The 27,116-nt window shown below is 49.6% G+C and overlaps 1 protein-coding gene across 1 annotated transcript in view; it reads left to right on the plus strand.

The window, feature by feature from the left end:
• Window positions 1-27,116, plus strand: part of LOC144134031 (fatty acid synthase-like) — a 134,087-nt gene that overhangs the window by 84,506 nt on the left and 22,465 nt on the right. The window contains exon 17 of the mRNA XM_077667039.1: window positions 6,461-6,670. Within this exon, the coding sequence (XP_077523165.1) occupies window positions 6,461-6,670 (210 nt within the window). The remainder of the gene's footprint in view (window positions 1-6,460; window positions 6,671-27,116) is intronic.

The raw sequence follows: 27,116 nt of genomic DNA on the forward strand, positions 1-27,116 counted from the left end.
GGCTTAATGTTTCTCAGTTGGGTTTTGAAGGCAATACGCCCGTTTTTGTGAATGAGCACTTATGTCCTGCTAATAAAGTATTGCTGGGAATGGCGGTGAAAGCAAAGAAAGAGAAAAAATGGAAGTTCACGTGGGTGTCAGACGGAAAAATTTTGATGCGCAAAGTTGAAAACTCACATGTTCTTCACGTGACAAGTGCAGAAGACTTGCGACAAGTTCTCTAACACAATGGCTGTTTGTGTAAAGCAAATCGAGCAAACCTGGATAGAAAGGGAAAACATATCTATTTTGCATTTTAATATCCGCAGCATACATAAAAACTTAGACCTTCTTCTTTCCTATTTATCACAATTCTCCTTTCATTACGACATTATTGCAATTACAGAAACATGGTTAAAGGAAAATGAAACCGCTGAAATACCCGGATATGCCATGATATCTTTACCAAGGTGCCTCCAATCACGCGGTGGGGGTGTATCGCTTTTCATAAAGAATAGTGTTGATTACCAGGTTGTAAAAGATAGCTCATGTAGTAAGCAGTCTGTCGAATCTCTTTTTGTACACCTCGGCTGTGGACTTAACATTGGTGTGGTATACCGGCCTCCCAACGCAAGCGTAAAGAACTTTCTCTCGGATATGGAAACTATCTTCAACCCACTAATGACAACCAATACTCCACTTGTTATATGCGGTGATTTCAACATCGATCTTTTAAAACATGGATGTTCCGAGTGCGACTACCTGCTTCTCATGCAGTCATTTAACCTTAAAAACGTTATTTCCTCACCTACTCGTATAACACAGACATCTGCATCCCTTATTGATCATATGTTCTGCAACAATGAAATGACTGTACGCGCTGGCGTTTGTGATATAGCTATTGCTGATCACTGTCCGACTTTCATGTGTTTACCACGCACTTACTTATATCCGCATTGCAAAACGGATTCTAGAGACAAAAGAACTCGAGTAAATTACGCCTGCGTTCGAAACTTCTTGCAGAGCATTGATTTTGTGAAATTGTACGACAGTGATGTGAATATAGAGTGTGAAAATTTTATCCGCTGCGTATCAAATGCCGTAATGAAATCCAAGCGCGAATGCACACGTCGTAACTACGAAGAAGCTGTGTGCCCGTGGATAACTGATCATATACTTGCGGTTCTAAAGAAAAAAGACTCCTTCTATCACAAATGGAAGCAAAACAAAACAAACAATTATTATCACGGTCAATTCAAGCTTTATAGGAATAAGTCTGTTACGATGATGAGGAGAGCGAAAAAAATGTATTACAGTAATTTAGTCACGAAACCTGGCCTTGACTCGAAACAAGTTTGGAAAATTGTTAAGGACGTCACAGGACTTGGACCGAAGAAACGCGTTACCCGTAACGACCCCTCCATACAGGTAGTCAATGACTTTAATAGCTACTTCTCCAATGTTGGTGAATCTCTTGCAAACCAGTTCTCTTTTCGCACTGCCAGTTAATAAAGCGGCTGGGCACGACAGTATTCAGACTGCAGTTTTAAAGCATAATATCGACATTCTGTCCAACCCACTATGCCATATATTTAACCATGCTATAGAGACTAGTTGCTACCCAAACATTCTAAAAATCGCGAACGTTGTGCCTATTTATAAATCTGGAGACGAAAACAACCCAAGTAGTTATCGTCCAATATCTGTACTAAGCATTCTAAATACTCTTTTTGAGAAACTAATTGCCATTCAACTAAAAATATTTCTTAGTCTGTATAACATCATCTGTCACCAGCAGCACGGTTTCGTCCCAAACAGGTCGACCTCTACAGCCGTTCTAACGCTTTCCCAGTTGATAAATTCAGCTCTTAATAAAAACGAAATCGCAATTGGTATATTTTTAGACCTGAAGAAGGCGTTCGACACTGTATCACATCCAATATTACTGAAGAAACTAGCCGCCTATGGGATTGTTGATGACACACTGCAATTTTTCACCAGTTACTTATCAGGTCGACAACAGAAAGTGGTAATTAACAACCTTGAATCTACATATAGCTATATAAAATGCGGAGTACCCCAAGGATCTGTCCTGGGGCCTCTACTGTTTTCCATTTATATAAATGATCTTCCAGGTTCAGTCTCGCTTTCGCAGGTTCTCATGTATGCAGACGACACGGCCCTCATATTCACAGGTAAATCGGTTTCTGCGATGCAAGACGACATGAAGCAGGATTTAATGACTGTTTCCAACTGGTTCAGTAACAATAGATTAACATTGAACGTTGCGAAAACTAAATATGTCGTCTTCCATACAAGAAGAAGAAACGTTGATTTTAACCATATTAGGATTTCCTTGAACAATTGTGTAATCGAATCAGTTCCTTCATTTAAATATCTTGGTGTTATCTTTGACAATAACCTTAACTGGAAGAATCAAGTGAACAGCGTTTGTAATAAAGCTGCGTTTGGTTGCTACGTCCTTATTAAGGCTAAACAATACTTTCCTCGCAACATATTACGAAGCTTGTACTTCTCATTCGTTCATTGTCATATGAGTTATTGCTGCGAATCATGGGGCCACACATACTCAACTTATCTCACACCTCTGCAACGGTTACAGAAGCGAGCACTAAGGATTATAACATATTCTCCATTGCATCATCCAAGTAACAATCTGTTTGAAGAAGTTCGAGTACTAAAATTTTCCGCCCTACGCGACTACAAAATCTCCCTTCTAGTAAACTGCATGTTAACAACTAACTCTCCACTGCCGATGTGCTTATTCACTTTGCCTGTTCGCAACACAAGACATGCTGCCAATGGTAATTTTAATCTTCCGATCCATCACAACACATACGGTGAGAGATTAATTGAGTTCATTGGGACGAAAGTCTGGAATACATTGCCATTGGAAATAAAGCTTGCCAGAAATTTTAAACTATCTTCTAAATTATATTTCTTGCATAATCAAGTAATCATGTGATTTCCTTTTTGTGTTTCTGTGTTTCTTAAAATGCCGGTGTATACCTTCCTTGTACGTTTGCCAAAATGCCTTGTTTTTGCATGCGATCGGACACTGGATGCTTTTGCTGTGTTAATTCGCTGTTTTCATTTTTTTCTCACTTTACATATTTATGTGGTTGCCTAAATGCATAAATGACTTGATTTGTATTGGACCGGACACTAGCCATGTAGGCTATCGGTCCAAATATTTTGTACAATTTTTTTTTGAATTATGAAATAAAGCTTCCTTTGCATGATTGATTGAATTGTAGGCGTACAACACAAAAGGCAGACTGATGTCCGAGAAATGATGGCGGTCCGAAACATACATTGACAGCATGTCCCTCAAAGTGCTGTTTAGGCGCCCAGTAAAGCCGTTTGTTTGGGGACGGTAGGCCGTCGTCAACTTGTGACGGGTGGAGCATGAGCGTAAAAGGCCATGAACCGCTCTAGCAAGAAAGCAGCGGCGTCGATTCGTGAGCAGTTGACAAGGAGCGCCATGAAGCACGATGATGTCATGGAGAAAAAAGTAGGCTACATCGGAGGCACAGTGGGTTGGGATAGTTCACCCTATCGAATACCGGGTAGTGTAATCAGTTGCGACTGCAATCCACTTGTTCCCGGAAGTTGATAAGGGAAAAGGCCCAAGCAGGTTGAGACCAAGATGGCAAGATGGGTCACTTGGAATGTCGATGGGCTGAAGCTGGCCACTGGGCGGAGGTTGGGACTTTCTCCGTCGTTGTCACTGCTCGCAAGCAGCAACGTAGCCGCGGAGAGCAGTAAATGTTAGGCCAGAAGAACCGCATTCGCAGGTTGTCGTACGTGTGTGACAAGGCGAGGTGCCCTGCAGTAGCGGCACTATGAAGTTGGGCGGGCAAAGTGGAACGAGGATTGGTGGAGACGACGAGCAAGAAGTAGGCGTTATCCGGGTAATATATTGCCTCTGTATAGAGCATCGTATTGGAGCACCAGAAAGTTTGAGAAAAGGACCGGAATTTTCGCTGCGGAGGCGGTCGATTATGCGGCGCAGACATGGATCACGGTGCTGCTCGTCGCCAATGTGCAGAAAGTCCGATACGAACAAAATTTAATCGTCGGCTTCGCGTTTGTGGGAATCGGGAGGATCAACGGAATGACGGAACAAAGCGTGAGCGTCTTGGTGCAGTCGGCCGGACTTCCATACGACGGTAATTGCGGATTCCCGCAAGTGCAACGCCCAGTGACATAGACGGTCTGTGGGGTCTTTAAAGGACTATAGGCACCAAATTATTGCTTGCGCGACTTCTTCGGTGCGTTCGACATTCATATACATGAGCACCCTATGGTATTCGTGAACGACCACAAAATAATTTATTATTGAATTCCTTCTTGACGCTGTTTCGGTTTCATCGACCGAACGATGACTGTGACGTCAAGTTGATGTTTTGGTCACGTGATTCACTAGGGAAACTTTAATGTAATTGCTGAGAGGTCATTTTCTGTCATTCCAGGCCTTGGAAAAGGCTGGAATAAATGTCGTAGTGAATTAAAAGTACATATAAACGATTATATTACAGTTCTTCTAGTGGATCACTTGACCAAAGCATCAAGTTGACGTCAGGGTCATCCGTCGCTTGATGAAACCGAAACTGAAGTATCATGAGAGAAGAAATTCAATTAAAAATTATTTAGCGGTTGTAGACAAACACTTCCCGGTAATTCATGTATTGTATTGTCTATCGCATCGTTTGACAGATGAAAACGCGCAACAAAATTAAATATATATAGTGCTTTAAGAGAGGACAGCCAACACAAAGCGTTATGGTCGTTAACGACGCGCATGGGTCGTCCAGTCAAATAAGGGCAGAATTACGTAGACGCCAAACAAGTGGAAGGTGCCCCGCTCCGTAATTGAATAGCTACGTTCGGCGGGAGAGGGTAGTCGGCTGGCGTTGTCAATCATACTATAGTGCCGTGCTGCCGCTTCTCAAGGATGGTGCCAATTCCATGAGCACTGGCATCTTTGCGAAGTTCCGTAGGCACTGTGGGGCTGAAATGGGCCAGTACAGGTGGAGTGGTGAGAGCGCAACAACAAGTGCTGCGAAGGCATGAGCTTGGTCAGTGCTACAAGAGAAAGGTGCATCCTTCTTCAGTAGGGTGGTAAGGGGACAGTACAAGTCGGCGAAGTTATTCATAAAGCGGCGAAAATACAAACAGAGCGTGGGCAAACAGCGCATATCGCTTGAGGAACTGGGGTGGTGAAGTCGCGGATGGCAGGAACTTTGTTAGGGTCGGGGCATACGCCAGAAGCATCAGCCTAGTGGCCGAAGACCTTAATTTGGCGCTGGCCGGACGTACACTTCTTGGAGTTCACTTGGAGACCTGCGCGGTGGAAGACGGAAACTATAGTAGAAAGAAGGTGTAGGTGGTCTGTTACGTTCACAACGACGTCATCTAAGTGGCACAAAAGCACGTCGTCATGCATCTGAAGCTACGCAGGAGCAAGTCCATCATGCGTTGTTAGGTAGCGTTGGGCCTAAAGGCATGACTGAATCGGTTCAAGCTGTCTAGGTCGCTGGGCACTGCGTTCGCAGGAATACACATATACTGTCGTTAAATCAGTTAACTATGCAGCCGGCGCGACAGGCCGCAGACAGGGAGCACTCAAAAACGAGGCCACCACAGCGCACCAGCTGCAACGTCACCAACATTATCGCGACAGTCCAACGTTATAATAATTGATATGTCAAATTGTTTCTCGTCGTCCTCCGACCTCGATATTTTCTGGTTCGACTGTACAAAGCATTCAAGACGATTACGAGGGTGTTGCAGAGAAATCTCGCTTTTTGTTGATGCGATATCAGAGCCAGAATCGGTATTGGGAAGAAAAAAGGAAAGTCATGACACGGAGTTGCATATGATTCCTGCGTACAACTATTTTCTTATCTGCGTACGTTCTTATCTACGCACGTAGTAAGCCAGAGCACAATACTTGTTAAACGAGCGCCACGGATGTTCTTTTTCTAAAAGATTCCTTATAAAAAGGGCGAAGATCACACAGAAAACGACAAGGATGCGACGTTCCGAAATATGACTTGGCGCGCACTTCTCGCCGTGTAATGTTGCGTTCTTTCAAAAGTTCTCTGGTTTCATTGGTATTCTCGCTCCCTATGTTTGAAGACAGCATGTATTGTAGGGTATGCGTTCCAAGAGCTTGGATATGGTCCGAAACTGAACAGGAAGAGGAACCTGTCTGAAGCGATATAGAGTTCTTCCTGTGCTACATGTTGCTTAGTCTGCCCCCCCCCCCCCCCTTTTTTTTCAGGCGAAGTTACGTTCACAAGAGCGTCAAATTTTATGTTACAACAACATTGTACAACGCCTTGTGCGGTGTCGCCTACTTTTCTTCCCGTCTCGTCGCCCTGTTTTCTTTTTTTTATCTCGCTCCACTTAGCTTGGCATATAAGCATCCTTAAAATGCATGCGTTCTCTGCAGGTGGCGCCACAGTGAAGGCAACGGAGTACGCCTTCCTACACGTAGCGAACCGTGGCGACCTGTCGAGCCTCCAGTGGTACGAGTCTTCTCTGCGCTACACGACACCTTCCGGTACCTCCGGCAAAGTCATCTGCAGTGTGTATTATGCCCCTCTGAACTTCCGCGACGTCATGATTGCCACGGGGAAGCTTCAGCCAGATGCGCTGCCCGGTGAGTATTCTAAGCAATAGCCGTTCTAGATGCACGCGAGGGGTCTACACGACAAAGGGCACTGCGCACACAGACAAAGTAGAGGTTAACGACGCGCTTAGAACGCGTGGGGGCAGGTTTTCCGGTTTCACCGTCTACATTTCATCGATTTAGCGTGGCATCTTCAGCAGTACCCAAATTATAAGTGAAAAGGGGGGGTTTTGTGCAAAATGTGCAGGCAATGACTCCGGAATAAAGGCTTACTGAGCAGCAGTTTACATGGCAGAAAGATGACAAAAAAAAATAAAAATCGCTGATACAAACGCCTGCATGCAGCTAAACTTGAGAGAGGCTCCGGTACACAAAGGGATCTGAAAACAGCTGTGCACTAATAAAGGCGCACAAATTGTTCACTGAGCTCTGCGATGACAGGATGATCACGGAAGTTGCCGTTTCGGCTGGTACCGCGCACTTCCTTCGTAGTCCGCCGCCTGGCCAACAGAGGTGTTCACCCCATGAAATGTGCGGAAGCACTTACTCCTAAGAAGCCGCAAGTGGCATCTCTACGACACGCACTGGCCTCTTACACTAGTCGTCCTTCTCTTATAGACGTGCCGCGCCACATATTTACTTTCTACCTTGACGGGGTGCGAGTACAAGTCCTCTCTCAGCCTCCTGCCGGGGCACGCGGCGCCATTGGCCGGGCGACGAGGAATTTTTCCGAAGGATGAGTTTTCTCTTCTGCGTCCGCGCAACAGGTTCAGAGTGATGTGGAGAGAGCACTTAAAATGCACAAAGCTACGAACTTCCGCAATGCTAGAATGGCTTGGTTTATGGCCGTTTAACGTCCCAAAATGACTCCGCCTATGAGGGACGCCGTAGTGAAGGGCTGCGTAAATATCGGCCACCAGGGGTGCTTTGACGCGCACTGACACCGCATAATACACGGGCCTCTAGAATTTCGCCTCCATCGAAATCGGACCGCCAAAGTCGGGATCGAACCCGCGTCTTTCGGGTCATCTGCCGTGCACCACAACCAGTGAGCCACCCCAGGGGCTAAACGCGAGAATCTTTCACATTTGTTCTATTGGTAATGCGTTAGACGTAGAAGTGTCTGTTAGCAATCGGAAAATGGCGACTGCCGTCTGGCAGTAGCCAGCAGAAAGACTACAACCTGAAACCTCTGATATAGCACCCAATCTTGTGTTAACGTCCGATATAAAAACCCAAGTATCATCATCATCTTCGTCATCATCAGGCTGACTACGCCCACTGCAGGGCGAAGGCCTCTTCCATGTGCCTCCATTAACCCTGTCCTTCTGCCAGCTGCGGCGACTCTATTCCGACAAGCTTCTTAATCCCATCCGCCCACCTAGCTTATTGCCGCCCCCTGCTACACTTGCCTACTCCTGGAATCGACTTCCTTACCCTTAAGGGCCAGCGGTTTTCTTTCTTATGCATTACAAGCCCTGTCCAAGCCCATTTCTTTCTCTTAATTTCGACTAGGGTGTCATTAACCCTTGTTCCTTCCCTCCCCCACTCTGCCCGCTTCCGGTCGCTTAATGTTACACCTATCATTTTTCTTTCCATAGCTCGCTGCGTTGCCCTTAACTTAAGCTGGACCCTTTTGGTTAGCCTCCAAGTTTCTGCCCCGTAGGTGAGTACCGGCAAGATACAGCTGTTGTACCGTTTTCTCTTCAGTGATATTGGTAAACTGCTATTCAAGATCTCAGAGAACCTACCATATGCGCTCCACCCCATTCTTATTCTTCTATTTATTTCCATCTCATGATCCGGATCTGCAATCACTACCTGCCCTAAGCAGACGTATTCCCTTACCCCTTACATAGCATCGCTACCAATTCTAAACAGCTGTTCACTTCTTAGACCTTTGAACTTTACTTTGGTTTTCTGCATATTAATTTTTAGACCCACAGTACTGATCTGCCTGTCTAACTCAATAATCCTGTTTTGCGGTTAGTCTATTGATCGACTTAGCAAGGCAATGTCATCTGCGAATCGCAGATTTCTTAGGTATCCTCCGTTAACTCTTATACCCAACTTTCCGGAATCCAGGCTTCTCAATACCTCCTGTAAACAGGCGGCGAATAGCACTGGCGACATCGTGCCTCCTTGTCTGACACGTTTCTATTGGAATTTTCCCCCCATCCTCCCATCTCATGCCTCGGCGTCATCCATAACGCCGGTGGCCACTTCACTCCTGATGAGCTCATGCATGAACTAGAATCTTTCAAAACAGATATTCTCGCTGCTCGCATGATGGGATCCACTCAATCAGTGCTCATAACGTTCGCTGGTACCGTCATCCCCCACTTTGTATATTTCAAACGCGTTGCCTTCCGGTGCCGTCCTCATAAACCTAAGCCTCCCACCTGCACCCGTTGTCTCACTCTAGGCTACCGCGCCCACCAATGCCCCCAGCACAGCGTTCCGGCAAAGTGCCGTCGCTGTGCTGCTCCTCTACCCGCTGACCCTTCCGCTCATGTGTGTGCCCAGCCCTGGTGCGTTCATTGCCAGGTGAATACCCACCCCTCCCTCGACCCCACTTGCCCCTTCCTCCTTGCTAAACAACGCGAGTGTGCTAAAGCTGCATACCTCCGACGCCTAGCTTTGCGCCGGGCCACTCAACCCACCACCCCCTCCTCCTCCTCCTCGTCCTCCTCCTCTAATCATGAATATCCATCAGCTCCGATCACGTCACCACCAGGCTCCTTCGCCGCCATAGTTAAAGGATCCTCGGTGCCGGCGTCCCTCTCTTCCACTACACCACCCTCTCCATCCTTGACTGACGCGAGCCGCTCCTTCGACCTCCGGCTCGCAATGCTGGAACGCCAGCAGCGAGAGCAGCAGCGCATTTCCCACGATCTACAACAGCAGGTACATGCCTTGACTCAAACCCTCCAGGCAACCACCTCCTCTCTTACCTCCCAGCTTAGCAAGCTAAATGAGCACCTTGCCACGTTCCCCACTCCCTCCTCCAGCGCCCAGGTCGCCCCTTTGGCTAACCTTGTCGAAACCACCACACAGGCACATCACACTCGCTTGGTTCAGCTGGAAACTTCGGTTCTCCAGATTCTTACCACCCTCCAAGCACAATCAAAGCAATTGGAATCTTTCACATCTATGCTCCAATCCGTCCATGAGTCACTGCCCCCGGCAAAAAAGAAGGAACGCGTACCATCGCGTTCCTCTCCACTCTCAAAATGGCGTTTGGCGAGGACCTCGAAATTGTGCAGTGGAACTGCCGAAATCTTTGCCACAATAAGACCCCCCTCCACCAGTACCTACTCACCCGCCCCTCTCTGCCTCATTTTCTCCTTCTCCAGGAGACCCGGACGGCCCGCAATGTCCCAGGCTACCGCGCCTACCAAGCCACTACGGCCACGCCACTTGCGTCTATTTATGTACGCAGTGACGTGCTCGTAGAGCAAATTGACATCCCATCCACCCTCCTTAAATATTTAGTTTGTGTGGTTTATTACCACCCTTCTTCCCGCATCTCACTCGTCCTTTTGTCTTTTTACAACCCCCCTGTCACTTCCTGTTTATTCTCTGCTCTGGGCAAATTCCTTCACTCTCTTCCTTCTACCTTCCATCTCCTCTTTGGTGGTGACTTTAATGCCCCTCACACACTCTGGGGCTACCCACAAACCCTCAAACCCGGCCGCCTCCTGCATTGTCTGGCCCAGGAACGCCACCTCACCCTTCTTAATACTCCTGGCTCTCCTACTCGAGCGGGCATTGCCTCACAGCGCCCCACGACACCCGACCTCACTTTCTCTCGGGGTTCACTTTCCTTTCACTGGCAGGTGACACCCGAAACTCTTCTAAGTGACCACTTTCTCATCCATATCACCACCTCTCTTTCCCACATCCCTCGCTGTCATCCGGTTATTCACACTGACTGGCATGCTTTTCGCACTAATCTCGCCTCCGACTCCTTTCAATCCTACGACGACTGGACGTCGCGCATCTCTGCAGCGCTCACGTCCAGTAGCCGTCGCGTTCGCTCTCGTTACCCAATCCAGGACCCAGATCCAGACCTTATCCGTTTATGGCGCCGCCGTAAACGTCTTCAACGCTCCTTTCGCTCCCAACCACACAATGCCCAACTTTCCTCCCGGATCACTGCTCTGCGGGCTGAGATCGTCGCCCACTGCGCCTCCCTCGAGCATTCTCGTTGGAGTGCTCTTTGTGATGGCCTTGATTCTGCATTGCACTCGCGATCCGCATGGTCTCTCTTTAAATCCCTCCTTGGCAATAAGCCTGCCCTTGCTCCCACTCTAGCTAAAGCCCTCACTCAGGGGACTCCCTCCGAAGTTTTTGATCAACTCGCCTCTCTCTACCTCCCGCCCCCTCTGGCACCCTCCTACCCGGTGTACTCAGGTGGACCTAACCCCGATCTGGACCAATGCTTCACTCTCCGGGAGCTCGAATCTGCTCTGGCTGCTAATTCTACACGCTCGGCTCCCGGTGAGGATGCCATTACATACACCACACTTCGTAACCTTCCTGACTGCGCCAAAGAATTCCTCCTTCAAACCTACAATGAGGCCTGGGAGAGCGGCTGCTTGCCGAGCTCCTGGACATCCTCCCTTATTTCTATGATTCCAAATCCGGGCAAACCTCCCTCTCTCTCTAACCTCCGCCCAATCTCCCTGACGTCGTGCATTGGTAAGACCCTTGAGCGAATGGCTCTGACTCGCCTCTCTGATTTTCTTGAGGCACGGGAGTTCTTCCCCCATTCTCTCATTGGCTTCCGACGCCGCGTCTGTGCACAGGACATGTTTCTGATTCTCCAGCAAACGTTCCTGTCCCCTACACCCACTCAAATTTACGCACTTGTGACTGTCAATGTTCGCAAGGCCTTTGACGGTGTTTGCCACGATCACATCCTTTCTCAACTCGCCTCTTTGGATTGTGGCTCCCGCATGTACTCCTATATCCGCTCATTCCTCTCTAAACGTGTGGCTCGCTTTCGAGTAGATACCCACTTGTCTAACCCACACCACCTCACCCGTGGCACTCCTCAAGGTGCTGTTCTCTCTCCTACCCTTTTCAATCTCGCTATGGCCCCTCTCGCCTCCCAGCTAGCTGAAATTCCCGACCTGCATCATATATTTTACGCCGATGACATCACTCTCTGGTGTTCATCTGGCTCTCCCGGTCACGTACAGGACACCCTGCAACGTGGCCTAGATCTCATCGACTCCTTTCTCACCACCGCTGGCCTCTCTCCTGCTCCTGAGAAATCCGAGCTTCTCCTTCTCAACCGTTCCTCCTACCAGCGCTCACACAACCACTTCGTCTCTCTCCACCTTTCTGGCTCTCCCATTCCTGTCGTCACACAGTGCAAAGTTCTTGGCTTCCCTTTGCATGCGGCTAAGAATGTGCAAGCCCTCCACCGCGCTGTCACCACCTGCCACTCTGTAACTCACCTCCTGCGGCGCGTGGTCACTCGACGCTCAGGTCTCCACGAGGCTCACGCGTGCCGCGTTGCCCACGCGCTGGCCCTCAACAAAGTCTTGTACTTTGCACCCTACGCTTCCTTCAATCAGACTCAACTTAACGCTCTCGAGACTGCCCTTGTGGGCCTCTACAAGGCAGCTCTCAACCTCCCTATCACTACCTCTACCACTAAGCTCTTTGCCACAGGCCTCTTCCATCCTCTTCGTTCTCTTCTCAGTCTCCATCGTGACTCGCAACTTGCCCGGCTTTCCCTTACCCGTCAGGGTCAGTGGTTATTGACTCAAGCGGGTATCTCGCCCATTCCAATCTCCCCGTTTACCTCTCCTATTCCCACCCCCGCTCCCAATCTTCGTATCCTTCCCCTCCCGACCAACATGTCCCCCGTCCTGCACGCCGGACGTCGTCATGCGGCCGCACAGCACCATTCCCCTCTCTTTGATACCCAGGGTGTAGCTTACACGGATGCCTCCTTCGTGGCTCCTCGAGGTTCCTGCGGCTACGCCCTGTACCATCCACACCTCCCATCTCCTGAAACCCACACCAGCGGGCCGTATCTACACCCTCCAGACGCATTGTCCCTCGAGGTCCTCGCCATTGCGCATGCCCTCCAGTCATTTGCCCTCCTTCCCTCTCTCCAAGAGTACACAGTCTATTCAGACTCACAAGCCGCTATACACCACATACAGAAACGCACCCTGACCCCTTCTCTCCAACAGAAGGTCGAACGAGCGGTCTCCGCACTGCAGCCTTCCATCGTTTTCCTCCGCTGGGTCCCTGGGCATTCAGGGATTGACGGCAATGAGCTGGCCCATCAGCTCGCCCGCGACACTCTTTTCCGGGCACCGTTGATCCCCTGGCCCAAGCCCTCGGAGGACGGTGGGAGGCTCACCCTTCACCGCACCATAAAAGAGGTCTACCTTGAGCTCCGCCTCGACAAACGCCTTTACCCTCCTCCTCATCCATCACTCACGGTGCCGGAGTCTCGCCTTCTTCGGCACATTCAGATGAATGCAGTTATCACCCCGTCCCGCCTCTTCCTCTATCGCTATCGATCGGACCCTTCCTGTCCCAACTGCCCCTGCATCTATGCGGACCTGGCCCATTGCCTCTTCTATTGCCCGGCTGCTCAACAGTCGGGTTCCTTCCCCCCACCCTTTCTATCCATCACCACCTGGCTCGACTGGCTTGGCGCTGAAGGGGAAGAAGAACAGCGGCTTCTGGTCGCCCAGGCGGTCGACATGCTCGGCCTATAAATTATGGTCGAATAAAAGTCTTTACTACTACTACTATTGGAATTTTATTGCTGTCATTGTGGAAGACGATAGTACCTTCGCGCCCGCTATAGATATATTCCTGTATTTTTAAATCAGGTTTCTTCTACACCCTGATTCCGCAATGCCTACATGACTGCTGAGGTTTCAGCTGAGTCAAATGCCTTGTCCTAACCTACAAGATCTGTATATAGGAGGTGGTTGTTCGAAAAGCACCGCTAAGATATCCTCACAGGATAACGTTGTAGCGTTAAACGTTGCGAGGTTCAGATTCCAAAGGCGGCCTGTCCGGCATCTTGCCAGTACTCACCTACCTTCTGCCTCCACATGGCAGAAACGTGGATGATAACGAAAAGGGACCAGCTTAAGTGAAGGAGAACGCAACGATCTATGGAAAGAAAAATGATAGGTGTAACGTAAAAGACACCGGGAAGCGGGCGAGGTGGGTGACAAAGAAACGCAAGTTAGTGAGATCCTAGTCGAAATCAAGAGAAAGAAATGGGCTTTTGTAGGGCATGTAAAGCGAACGCAAGACAACCACTGCTCCTCAAGGGTAACAGATTGCATTCAAATAGAAGGCAAACCTAGCAGGGGCGACAAAGTTAGGCGGGCGGTTGAGATTAAGAATTTCACGGGTATACGGTGGGTGCAGCTGGCAAAGGACCGGGTTAATTGGACAGACATGGAGAGGCCTTTGCCCTGCAGTGGGCGTAGTCCGGGTGATTACGATGATGATGATGATACGGGTCGGTTATACTGTGCGCATTTCTCTCACATGATTGATTGTGTGGGTACCGTATCGGGTATAAAATTGAAAAAAAAATTGAAAATTGGTTTTTGAAGATAGGAAATGGCACAGTACCTGTCTCACATCTCGGCGGACACCTGAAGCGCGCCGCAATGGAAGGGATAAAGGAGAGATTGAGAGAAAAAAGGAAGCGAGAGTTGCCGTAGTGGAAGGCTCCGGAATAATTTCAACCGCCTGGGGAACTTCAACGTGCACTGATATCGCACAGCACACGCGCACCTTTGCGTTTCGCCTCCATCGAAACGCGGGCGCCGTGGTCGGGTTTGAACCCGGGTACTCCGGTTCAGTAGCAGAGCGCCCTAACCACTGAGCCACGGGGGCGGGTCGCGCATATAACAAACATTTCGCTTTCACCGAGGATCGCCGGAGATTTTTATTCCGCAGTGAACGGTGGCGCGCTTGTTTTCGCGCCGCGCTGGCTTATTCGGTGACCTCTATTTGTATGGTAGAGCATTTTTTCAGAGGAAAGGGGGAGAAGTCGTCAGGGCGATGGTTTATCAACCCGCTCTAGCCTTCCCTGCATGCATATTGTAGACGCTGTCCCTCTTTGTATTGATTCAATTTAGAATTGTCTGCCGCCATCTGACGTCGTGCCTCAGACAACGAAGAAGCTGCACGCGGCCACGGAGCCGTGGTTACAGCTCGCCAGCTTGGCTCTGTTAGGAGGACATCGTTCGACCCAGTGGCGTTCGTCCTGTTCATCACTGCCCCGACGGCTCTGCTCTGCTGGGAACGATCGGCTAAGTTTCGGGTGGCTGATTGTGGCATTGTCTCTCTGCGTCTTTGCGCGCTAAGGCAGTAAGCCCGGACTATGTCCACCCAGTCTCCCGGCCAGGGGAGTTCCCTCTGGTCGGCTTCTCTGTCAACTGATCTCCTACCGTTGGAAGCTTTTTTGCGCAGTGGTGTCGGCAGTATCCCTGTCGCGCTGGTGCCTAAGGATGGTGGTGCTATCAGGATGAACAACCCTGGTGCTGTTCGGGCTGCTCTCCAGTCGACGACTTCTCATTATGAGTCAATCTAAGAGGTTCGCCAGTTTGGACGCGGTGGGATTCTGTGCAGATCGCCAGACCTCGCCTGTGTAAGAGATTTACTAAACTCCTCATCCTTTGCCTCACTTCGGGTAAGTTCTTTCATCCCTTCTCATCTGGCGTGCACGAAAGGTATTGTACGAGGTGTAGACTCTTCCCTGTCTCCGGCAGAGACTCTTGAGCTTCTGTCGGCTGCAGGTGTTGTTGCTGTGCACCGCTGTAGCCGGGATGTAAACAACGTGCGGATGCCCACTGAATCAGTGATTGCAACCTTTGCCGGCACTTCCTGCCCCTCTGAAATCAAGGCATGGCCTCTAATTTTTCGGGTAGACCCATTATCATCTCGGCCTCTGCAGTGTAACAACTGCTGGCGTTATGGACATAGCGCTGGCGGTTGTGGCGGTTGCAAATCCAACTTGAGGTGTTGCAACTGTGGGGATGGTCATGCAACAAGCACCTGCACTGAGAAGAATGAGAAGTGTTGCCTTTGCGGTGGTGCGCACTCTGCAAACTACTCAAATTGTCCCTGTCGAGCTCAGGAAATTCAAATTCTGGAAATAATTGACAGGAAACGCTGTTCGCGCCGTGACGCTATTTCAGAGGTCAAAGAACGTGCCCGCGGTTATGCCGGTGTGACCACTCGGCAAGGTGTCATGCTAGACTCAACGCTGTCACAGGCAATTGCGGCTGCTGTGGAGGCTTCGATGTCTAAAATGGTAGAAAAGATTGTCGCAAGTGTGTCGGAGTGCTTTACAAATGTTCTAGCGACTCAGATTACACATGCCGTGCAGGCTAGTTTGGCACCTCTTTCAACAACAATTCCCTCTCCTCTTATCCGGTCCCAAATTCCAGTAGCATCACAACCCCAGGAACAAACTTCTGTCACTTCCGCTGTACCTACCTCGGGTACTTCGAGGGATGTTGATATAATGTATGATTCCGAGATGGTGGAGCCTGATGCGCGGCTTCTTAAGCGCAGTGGGTCCCCCATGTCTCATTCGTTGTCTTCTCAGGGCACCCAGCCCAAATCAAAGAAGCAGCAGCTTGGCACTAAACCCAAGGATATCATTTTGGAGCAGGCAGTTGCTGCTGCTAGACTTTCGCAACCATAGCGTCGTTGCGAGTTCTGCAGTGGAACTGTCACTCTATTCTTTCCGCTTCCACAGATTTACACTGCCTTTCTACTCAGCTTAATCCGGATGTCATATTTCTGCAAGAAACGTGGCTTTCAACCGACAAACATTTTCATATCAAAAATTATCGGTCATTTCGCCTAGACCGCCAGTCAAGAGGCGGGGGTTTACTAACTTTAGTCTCTTCAAAATTTTGCCACAGGGCTGTGGTATCTTTTCAACAAATGTCTCCTGACTGTGAGATTTTGGCAATAGACTTTGTACTTCCTGGGTGCTCTTCATTTTCAATAGCAAATTGTTATTTCCCCAATGAAGTCCAGGATGTTAGACCTCTGGATTTTTTACTCGTAAACTGTAAAAACCCAATTCTCGTGGCTGGGGACTTCAATTCTCACCATGTGTCTTGGGGTTTTAGGACTAATTCATGCGGCAAGCGCCTTTGGGACTGGGTTTCTGATCACAACCTGATGTGCTTAAATTCAGGATCGGCCACTTATCTTCGCTCACACACTCAATCTGTTTTAGATCTCACGTTCATTAGTCCTGGAATTGGCGTAACGAATTGGTAGACAGTTGATAGCGGCACTTCAAGTGATCATATACCTATTCATTTTGATATCATATGTCGTGTTACTCCGGCGTCTTCTCAGTTGCGGTCCATGTCAATTATGACAGATTTCAGACGGCGCTGCGCTCTGCCCTTGCTCCAGTGTCTAACATCGCCGAGGTCCACCAGTCAGCAAGCATATGTCTGGCTATTGAGGAAAGCCGTAAAAAGTCGGAGTTCCTGGTGAGGCCAATAAAAGGTAATTCTTCTAACTGGTGGAATGCGGACTGTACAAGAGATTACAGGCGGAGGAAGGCAGCATGGAAAAAGCTTCTTCATAACCAATGTCCGAATAACTGGAGTGATTATAAATTTATTGCAGCCACCTTTAAACGCACAGTTTCTCGCGCAAAGAAAAAATATGACTCAGAACACTTAGATTATCTTTCAAAGGCGGGCAACCGACGTGCACTATTCGGGTTTCTACGGTCTAGGAAACAGCTCATGTCCTCTCATAATTTTCAGTCATTAGTTATGTCACCTGTAGAAGCTATCCAGGCGGTTGAATTAATAGCCACAGGCCTGCAAAAGCGGTTCTCGTCTTTACTACCTATGCGACCATTGTTGTTTGCACCAGTCGTACCAAATGATAATGCCTCACAAGTAAATCTATCAGAGCTTTCACAAGTTGTCCAGAGATTGCCAGCTGCTGCTCCTGGCCCTGATGGTGTTACCACAAAGATGCTCAAGATTCTATTTGAAGAGTCTCCCAACTCCTTATTGCACCTAATAAACTACTCTCTCAAACACGCTTGGATACCTTCTGAGTGGAAGCTGTCCAAGGTGATCCCTTTACTTAAAAATCAGGGTGGAGGCTATGAATTGGATAATATTATGCCAATTTCTTTAACATCAAACGTGGTAAAATTGATAGAAAGGTTGTTACTAATTCGGGTGTCAGCCATTGTGGACCGCAAAAGTATACTCAGCCCGTGCCAACTCGGTTTCCGGCCACGGTGTTCGATATGGAATGTACATGCTGATCTTGAGAACAGAATTCTCCTTGCCCGTCGTCAACGCCTGGTCGCGGCTTTGGTTACGTTAGATGTCGCCAAAGCTTACGACAGTGTAGAACACTCCATCCTGATACATAGGCTACAGTCTCTTCAATTTCCAGATTATATAGTTGCATGGATATCTGCATTTCTTCATAACAGGGAATTCTTTTGCGTCCATAATGGTGTTCATTCAGAGAGGTATAGACAAACGCGAGGTGTACCGCAAGGAGCTGCTCTTTCTCCTGTGCTCTTTAATATTCTGTTAAGCTCAATTCCTCTCCACCGCCATGTACGCACTTACGTCTATGAGGACGACATTGCGTTTTTTGCTGCTGCGCCGGATATACATTCTCTGTATGGTCTGTTGCAGTCATATTTGAATACACTTGAGCACTGGTTGAGCTCATTACACCTGAAGTTAAATGTTGGCAAGTGCGCTACTCTTGTTTTCCCTCTATTCACTCCTGTAGTGGTCTCTCTCACTTGCCAGTTAAAAATAATACCGCAGGTTCAATCCCTAAAATACCTAGGGGTCATTTATGACAACAAACTCACCTGGCGACCTCACATTGACCATGTCGCGGCGAAAGGGGCTCGTGCCGTGGGCTTGTTACGGAGATTATGTCATCACCGGTACGGCATGCGCAGAGATGCGCTATTAATGATCTACATAATGTATGTCAGGCCAATTTTAGAATTTGGATCAGTGTTGTTTTCAGGCTCGGCTACATATAAACTTCGCCCTCTCGTCCTTTTAGAGAGGGAAGCACTTCGCATGTGCCTCGGCCTTCCAAAATTTGTGGCTATCAATGTGCTGTACCTTGAAGCCCGCATTCCATCTCTCTTATCACGACTTCAATTTTTAACTGTGCAAACTTACCTCCGGATCTATGAATCCCATTTCCACCGTTCCCAAAGCATTTTCTGTTCTCAGCCGACCTCCTTTTTTGGTGTCCCCTGGTCTCGTTTCAATTCCCCTCAGGTAGTGTTTGTGCAAAGATTACTTCAGCCTTTAGATGTAAACATTTATGATATCCTTCCTGCGCTTCAGAATGGGCCCACTATACACATTGTTTTCGACGACATATTCCCAAAAAATGCAAAACTTTTGCCACCGAGTATTCTAAATGGCCTTCTAGAAGATCATCTGAGGACCCTACCAACCGATATAGCAATAGCCACTGATGCATCGCAATGCAATGAAAAAGCAGGTGTGGGAATATTTTGCTCCCATTTAGACTGGTCCTTTTCTCTGCGCCTTCCAGATTTCACCCCTATTTTTCAAGCAGAGTTTCTAGCAGTTGTACTTGCTCTACGCAAGCTAGACCCCTCTATTACAGCAGTTGCAGGAATTACTGATTCTTTATCTTTGTGTTCGTCCCTCGCTGCACAGGTTGACGGTCCCATTTTATCAACTTTCTTATCCCTACTTCCTCCGCATTTGAGCCTTGTTCATTTATTATGGGTTCCCGGCCACAGCAGTGTGACAGTAAATGAGATTGCTGATAATCTCGCAAAGGCTTCCCTCAGCGGCCCCGTGTTGCCAATCATCCCGGCTACAGCCTACATTACAGCATCTAGATTTCGGCGACGTGCGTTTTTAAGCAAGCAAGACACATCACTTTTAACATCGGCGGATTATGAGCACCTTAAATATTATTGGAACAGGAAAATTTGTTGCTCTCGGCAGCTTGAAGTATCACTGACGAGGCTACGCTGCCGCATCCCCCCTCTAAATTTCTATTTACACAAGTCGGGTTTGGCGCTCTCTCCCCTTTGTGCATTTTGCCGTGAGCCAGAATCTACTGAACATTTTTGGCTGTATTGTCGCCGATTCAACTCACTGAGAAAAAGGTTGCTGGAGGAGCCCTTGCAGCATCTTGGCCTTAGTTTGAGCAGCCCGCTCTTGCTATCATTTGGCGCCACCACGTTTGGGTTCAGCCACAGATCGGTTTGCACCGCTGTTCAAAATTTCCTGATAGAATCTCACCGACTGCCTTGCTAAGTGTTTCAACCTTTTCTTTTCTATCAATTATTACATTTTTGACTAAATCATTAATATTTAATCACTCTACTTATTATTATTCTTAAAATTTTAAAATCAAAACACTCATCCCTTTTCTGTTCATGACGAAAAATTCACCAGTGTTATGCTCCCACGTGCTTTTCCTTTTTGTTAACTGCGTTCAGGTGAATAGCCACCCGATTCTTGGCCGATCCCCCAGTGTGGGTATGTGCCATCTTTTGATAGGCTAACAACAACAACAACAACAATTTCACTACTTGCAACGAAAACGTGGTGGGCGCTCCCAGGTTTCTGTTAGCACCATTGTGATGACCCCCATAATGCGCAGGTCCACACGGGACGGAGAGGCAAAGAGACACCGTATGGCTCAGTTTAAACAAACAGGTATATTCAATAATTACACATGTTTAAGATTATACATCAGAGGCTGGGGCGTCCGAGCTTACGTGCCGACGACTTCATGGGGGCGATGGAGTGGCTCCGGAGTTGGGCTCGAGCGGTTGCTGGCAGAAGCTGCACGCCGTCGGGCTTCGGCGCTGAAGGCCCTCTTGGCGAACGATGTCGTCCTGAGCGTGTATGCAGTAGAATTTCAATAGTCGTCCGTTTCTTCGAGGATGGTTCACAAACCCTTCCTCTAGTGTCGTTCGGCTTGGAAGATGAACAGGAGGCGAGCTTGTAGATGATGACAGCAGAGCATAATTTTACAACATACATATACAGAGAGTTAAACTGGAAAAAGCAGAACTGAATTTTCAAAAGAACAAACTTTGCACTACTTTACTCATCGACCGGGCAGGTTAGTGCCTAAGTAGCATCACATTACATGCTAAGCATGGAGCCCCAGCTCAGACTGGACTGCATCCGTTTACATGTGCTTTTAAGCACTTGATTAACAAAGGACTAAGGGCGGTCATTTCCAGTGGCCCGCCCAAAGCATCAATTCTCCAATCCAAAATAACATGTGAGATGGGGACAACCCCTTGGGTTGGGCTTAGCCTCGAACCCAGAGTCTGTTAACAATACAAACTAAATAAACAACAAAAACGCCACCACTCTCTCTCAAGTGAGAGTATACACAGGCTCTCTCTTCGGAGCTAATTCACTAGCGCCTGTCTTTCCACATTCTTGGCGAGTACTGCCTGTCCGCCATGACAGGTGTCCGTCACGGCCCTTCTGGGAATGCGCTTTTGTTCACGAGGCACGGCGGGAAGCTGTGGGTGCCTTCCCGGCGATAGCCCACGTCGAAAGGGGAAGGAGGGAAAGAATGTTGTCTTCGCGGTAGCGCATAGCGTCGGCTGTGGTACGGCGCGCTCTGGCCCGCTGACAGCTCCCTTGTCCTGGAATGTGCCCGGGAGGGCCGCACCTGGAACGGCCACGCAAATTGGGGAGGATAAAGCCTGTTTCCCCGCGGTGGCGGCGGCGGGTCCGGTTGCTCTGGTCGTCACTCAAAGAGCATGGCTGGGTAATTGATGATGCCGCTGTCACGGCGGCGGGTCCCTTCGTTCTGGTCGTCACTCAAAGTGCATGGCTGGGTAATTGATGATGCCGCTGTCATCTGGGTCTCCGTCTACGCCGCGCCGTGGAACGCGGAACCTCGCAGCACACACAAGGAATGCACCTCGCAGCACACACAAGGAATGTACCTCGTAGCACACAAGGAATGTCACACTCGCTCACCCTCCAGAAGAATGTTCTCCGAACATTTGAGTCCCTGCAGCGCCCCTTGTCTTTCTGAATCGCCTCGCACAGTGCGTCCGACAAAACACTTTTCGCTGCACTCAACACCACTGCACAACACCAATGCCTCCGCTGTCATAACTGGCGTCTCCAGGGGCAGCACTGATCTTCTTTTACAGATAAACATGAAACTCAGCACCCAAGCCTCTCCTTTCTAATCCAAACTGGACGAAATAAATTTACCACAGTTACAAAGGAGCTCCCACTTCTAGCACGATCACGGCACAGACAAAAATATAGATAACGAAAGGAAGTAGGGCAGGTTCTGCATGCGCTCCGCATGCTCTCCTGTGAAGGTGTTACTTAATGACAGAAAGGTTTAACTATTAACTCCGATAACTTAACACATACGCATATAGCAATGTTATGAGCTGCGGCATTACACAATTCTAACCAGTTCACAACTCCGCTCTGTTTACGCCATTAGTCCGACTTAGCTTTCCGATTTCGCAGCGGATATCGGCCTTCATGAGTCATACTAAGTAAGTCTGTGCCCCTTTGTCTGCTTTGGGACTCGCGAGGGCTCGTGGCAGGAGCCTCTCCTGGCGTTATCTGCGCGGCAACCTCGCGCGCTTCTTCTAGCAATGCATGAAGTAAATCCGGTGGCATTCCGGCCGTCACCTCGGGCGCCTGCCGAACAAATGCAGGAGAGGGCGTTTCTTGCGAACTATCTGCGCGCTCCGCTTCACTTCTGTCCCCATCAAAATCCGCGCTTTCCCTTTCCTCATTTCGTGAATACTGAACCGGTGCCGACTTGAGGCGATTTGCGTGTATCCTTATCAAACGCCGGTTCACGTCTCGGACTCTGAAGTTTACCGGAGAAAGCTTCTCGACAACCTCGCACGGTCCTCTCCACTTCGTCTGGAACTTACGAGCTAGCCCAATCTGCCTTTGGCACTTTTCAATGTACACGCTGTCCCCCACATCAAACGGCGCGTCTCTAGCACTGCGATCGTGCACCTCCTTCCTGCGCTTCGCCGCTTTCTTTAAGGACTCCTTTGCGATGTCCCTCGCCACTTGCAAGCGCGATTCTAGCTCAACCTTATAGTCGTCCAGTGAAGCGTATGGGACACGACGGGGGCCCTCTGGCACTTCACTAGGCTGGTCCGGGTCTCGGCCGTAGAGAAGAAAGAATGGCGATTCGCCCGTGCTCTCGTGTGCTGCGGAATTGTAGGCAAACATTGCATACGGGAGCCACAAGTCCCAGTCCCGCTGGTCGCGCGAAACAAAATGCGACAGGAACCCGGCCACGGTTTGGTTCAGTCGCTCCACCGCGCCGTTGCAAGCCGGATGGTACGGTGTTGTCTGCTTCTTAGCGATCTTAAGCAGCTCGCAAACTCTCCTCATTAGCTGCGACACGAAGTTCGTTCCCCGATCTGTCAAGAGTTGCCTCGGGGGTCCATGTCGGAGCACGATCTGTTCGACAAATGCTCTTGCAACCGTGTCTGCCTTCTGATCTGGGAGTGCTACCGCTTCCGCGTATTTTGAAAGGTGATCGACAAATACTAAAATGTACTTGTTTCCGGAAGTGGTCGTGGGCAATGGGCCCATTATGTCCATACCTGTCCGCTCGAAGGGAGCCGAAACCTCAGGGAACGGCTGAATTGGAGCTGGTCTTCGTCCCTTGGGTGTTTTTCTTTCGAGACAGGAATGACACTTCGCACAGTAGTCTCTAACATCCTGTCGCATGCCACTCCAAAAGTACAAACGCTCCACACACCTGCGTGTCTTCGCTACGCCAAAATGACCGGCGCATGGCGCATCGTGAAACGCGCGAAGAACCCTTTCTGTCCACGACCGAGGTATGAAGACTCTCTCCCAAGCGGTTTTCTCTGGTCTCCCTTTCCTGGTTGGCCTCGTGCGCCGACACAGGGTGCCGTCTTTGCCAATGAAATAACCTAGCTGTTCGGGGTGAGACGGTGCGTCCTCTAAGCTTTCGATTATTCGCTTCAGGTCCGGATCTTTGCACTGCTCTGTGCGTAATTCGGCGGGGTCGACTACGGGGACAAACTCATCTATAGCTGCCACGGCAGCTGTGCGGCTGAGTGCATCAGCATTCAGATGCGTCTTTCCTGACTTGTGCTCAACTTCAAAGCAGTATTCCTGCAGGTGTAGATTCCATCTAGCGAGTCGCGAGCTAGGGTCCCTGACACTCATCACCCATTTCAGAGGATGGCAGTCTGTGACTAGCTTGAATTTGCGGCCGTAAAGGTAGCATCTGAAGTGCTTTACTGCCCAGACAACGGCGAGGCACTCCCTTTCCGTAGCTCCGTACTTTTGCTCTGTGGGGCTCAGCTGTCGGCTAGCAAAAGCAACGGGATGTTCTTTGCCCTCGATAACCTGAGATAGCACGGCACCCACTGCGAACTTTGACGCATCTGTGGCCATAACGAAGGGCAAATTAAAATCCGGGTGGCGCAACAGCGGTGCACTCATTAGCTTCCTTTTCAGGGCCCCAAAAGCATTCTCCGCGTTTTCGTCCCAGCGAAAGGCGACATTTTTGGCTGTTAAGGCGGTGAGCGGCTTAGCGAGCTTGGCGAACTCCTCTATGTGCCTTCGGTAGTAACCGATCAGGCCGAGAAACTGCCGGACCTGGCGGACGCTAGTCGGGGATGGAAAATCCGAGACACACCTTAGTTTCTCAGGGTCCGGTCGCACGCCGTCAGCTGAAACAACGTGCCCGAGGTATTTCACCTCGTTTTTGAGGAATTGGCACTTAGAGGGCTTCAGCTTGAGACCCGCTCCTCTTAGTCGCACCAAAACCTGCTCAATATCGCGCAAATGGTTCTCAAAACTGTCACTGTATATGGTAATGTCATCCATATACACGAAGCACAGCCTCCCCAGAAGACCTGCCAGGATAACATCAGCGGTTCTCTGCCAGACAGCAGGGCTGTTGGCCAGACCCATCGGCATTCTTTTCCATTCATAGTGCCCTGAGGGTGTGTTGAATGCCGTTTTCTCGGCATCTGCCGGATCCATTGCTATCTGCCAGAATCCCGCCGCCATGTCCACTACCGTGAAGTACCTGGCAGAGCCCAGCTGAGAAAGCGTCTCCTGTATATTGGGGATGGGGTATGGATCGATGCGAGTTACGGCATTTAGTTTGCGGTAGTCCACTACCAATCGATACGAGCCATCTGGCTTTTCCACCAATAATGCTGGTGCTCCCCAGGGTGACTTTGAGTGTTCGACAATGCCGCGATCAATCAGGTCCTGCACCTGCCGCTCCATCTCCTCACGTTGGGAGTAAGGAATCCTGTACGCACGCTGGTAAACGGGCGATGAAGTGCCGGTTTCTATCCTGTGCTTTATAACGCCACAGCAGCCCAAATCCAGGTTGGACGCGGCGAATACCTCGGAGTAGTCGTTCAGCAAACCAGCCAGAGCCTCCCTCTCCCTGGATTTTACGTGAGAAAGATCGAACGACACCTTTGGAGCAGCCGAAGGACTAGCATGCTCTACAGTTGCGAGTACCGTATCGGTGGGCTCACGTTGCTCTATCGCAGAGGTGAAGAAAGCCAATGTTTTGTTCTTGGGAAGGCTCAGTGGCTGCTGGCTACAGTTAACCACCCGTAGGGGCACTCTGTGGGCGTCATTAACTGTCACGAGGCACGCGGCTGCCTTCAGGCCATTGCTGAGAGAGTCGACCGGCTCAAGCACTCCCACGGCGCCGCTCTCTACATCTGAAGGCACAAACGCGTACAAAATGTGCTCCGACCAAGGAAGGACGACCGCCTCCTCGACCAGCCGGACGGCAACCCGCGAATATACCTTCTCCAATGATCCCACTGTTTGACGGGTGTCAATATCGGTAATGCGAATCTCAGCCCCTCTCCTGTTCAAAAACGGAACTTTTGAGCCGCCCGCATTAACCTCTTCCTCAGAGAATGAGACTACTACCTTCCCTTTTCTCAAAAAATCCTGCCCTAATATACCTGACACTCCGTTTGGCAGAGACACCGTGTCCGGGCATACGTAGCAGGGGTGCTCCAATGCAATTCCGCCGAGAGAGAAGTGTAACCGGTAGAGTCCACTTATGCCAAGAGGATCCCCCGTTATGCCTACAAATTTGGTTGCCATACCACCAGACGCTTCCAACACCTCGCGGTCCCCCTTGCTTCGAAGCGTGTTAAAACTGCTCTCCTTAAGCAATGTCACCTTTGACCCCGTATCTATCAACAATTCCATGCAACAACCATTTAACTTGCAACGCACAACAGGGCATGCCTCGTCGGCCACACAAACTACCACCACCTCATCATCCACTGCTCCCTCCCCACGCTCCTCAGGCTGGGGAGGAATAACTAGTTTTTTGTCTCGGTATCTGGAGCCCCGCTGTAGGCTTGCTTAGGGCGTGTCTCGCCTGCTTCTCTTTGTGGCTCCCCACGGCGCACGTTTTGGCAGAACCTGGCGATGTGTCCGCGACCCTGGCAAGCGAAGCATACGATTTCTTCAAAATCTCGCATACCGCGCCTGTAGCTTTGTGGCGGTCTCCGGTTTCCAGCGAATGAGCGCTGTTGAGCGCGCGCTTCAACCTGGCGTTCTACCTGCTGAGATAGCAGCTGTTCTAAGCGATCTAATCGCTCTGTCAAGAGAGCAACCTGAGGGTCGAGCACCGCTCTCTCTATGACGCGCACTCTCGCTGCGGCTGTCGTTAACGCCTCATTTCGTTCCTCATCCAATGCGGCCTCCACGGCTTGGTCGAAATTGCTCGGCTTGCGCGAGAGCACGAACCGGCGCACGGGGTCTTGCAGACCAGCCACGAACAAACCGGTCATTTCCTCTTTAAGTATATCCTCCGCGTATTTCTTCTTTAGCTGGTCTCCTTCCTCCTCCCTGCTTAACGTATCGCGCGCTAAGCGCTGAAGCCGCGACGCAAACGTTCGCATGTCCTCCCCTACCATCTGTACGGCGTCACGGAACCTCTGTACCCGCACGTGACGTGGTTCAGTGTCGAAATGCTCAAACGCGAGCTTCTTAAATTCCGCAAATGATTTTGTGGATTTTACTTTTTCGTCTCGCCATGCAAAATCATGAGCAGCTCCTGCCATTTTACACCTCGCCATTCCCAGCATTTGAGCATCGGACGATCCCCCCATTTTCCCAATCTCTTCTAGCATGGAAAAGAAATCGCAGATTGGAACCCCTGTCTTATCTCCCGTAAACGTCGGAATGACGCTTCCTAATGCCAGCATGCTTGCTCCGAGCGACGGCTGTGGAGTGGGAGCTCCCTCAGATAAAGACATTTTTTTTTTCAAGCCCTCCGGTGCCTCAAGCCTCTCAAATGGGGGTAAAAGTCCCACAATCAGTCCCGTGATTCCCTTTTGATTACAATTTTGAAGTCATGAATGTCACAGCGTTCAGAG

Source organism: Amblyomma americanum, chromosome 5, assembly GCF_052857255.1.
Source record: "Amblyomma americanum isolate KBUSLIRL-KWMA chromosome 5, ASM5285725v1, whole genome shotgun sequence".
Classification (NCBI taxonomy): Eukaryota; Metazoa; Arthropoda; class Arachnida; order Ixodida; family Ixodidae; genus Amblyomma; species Amblyomma americanum.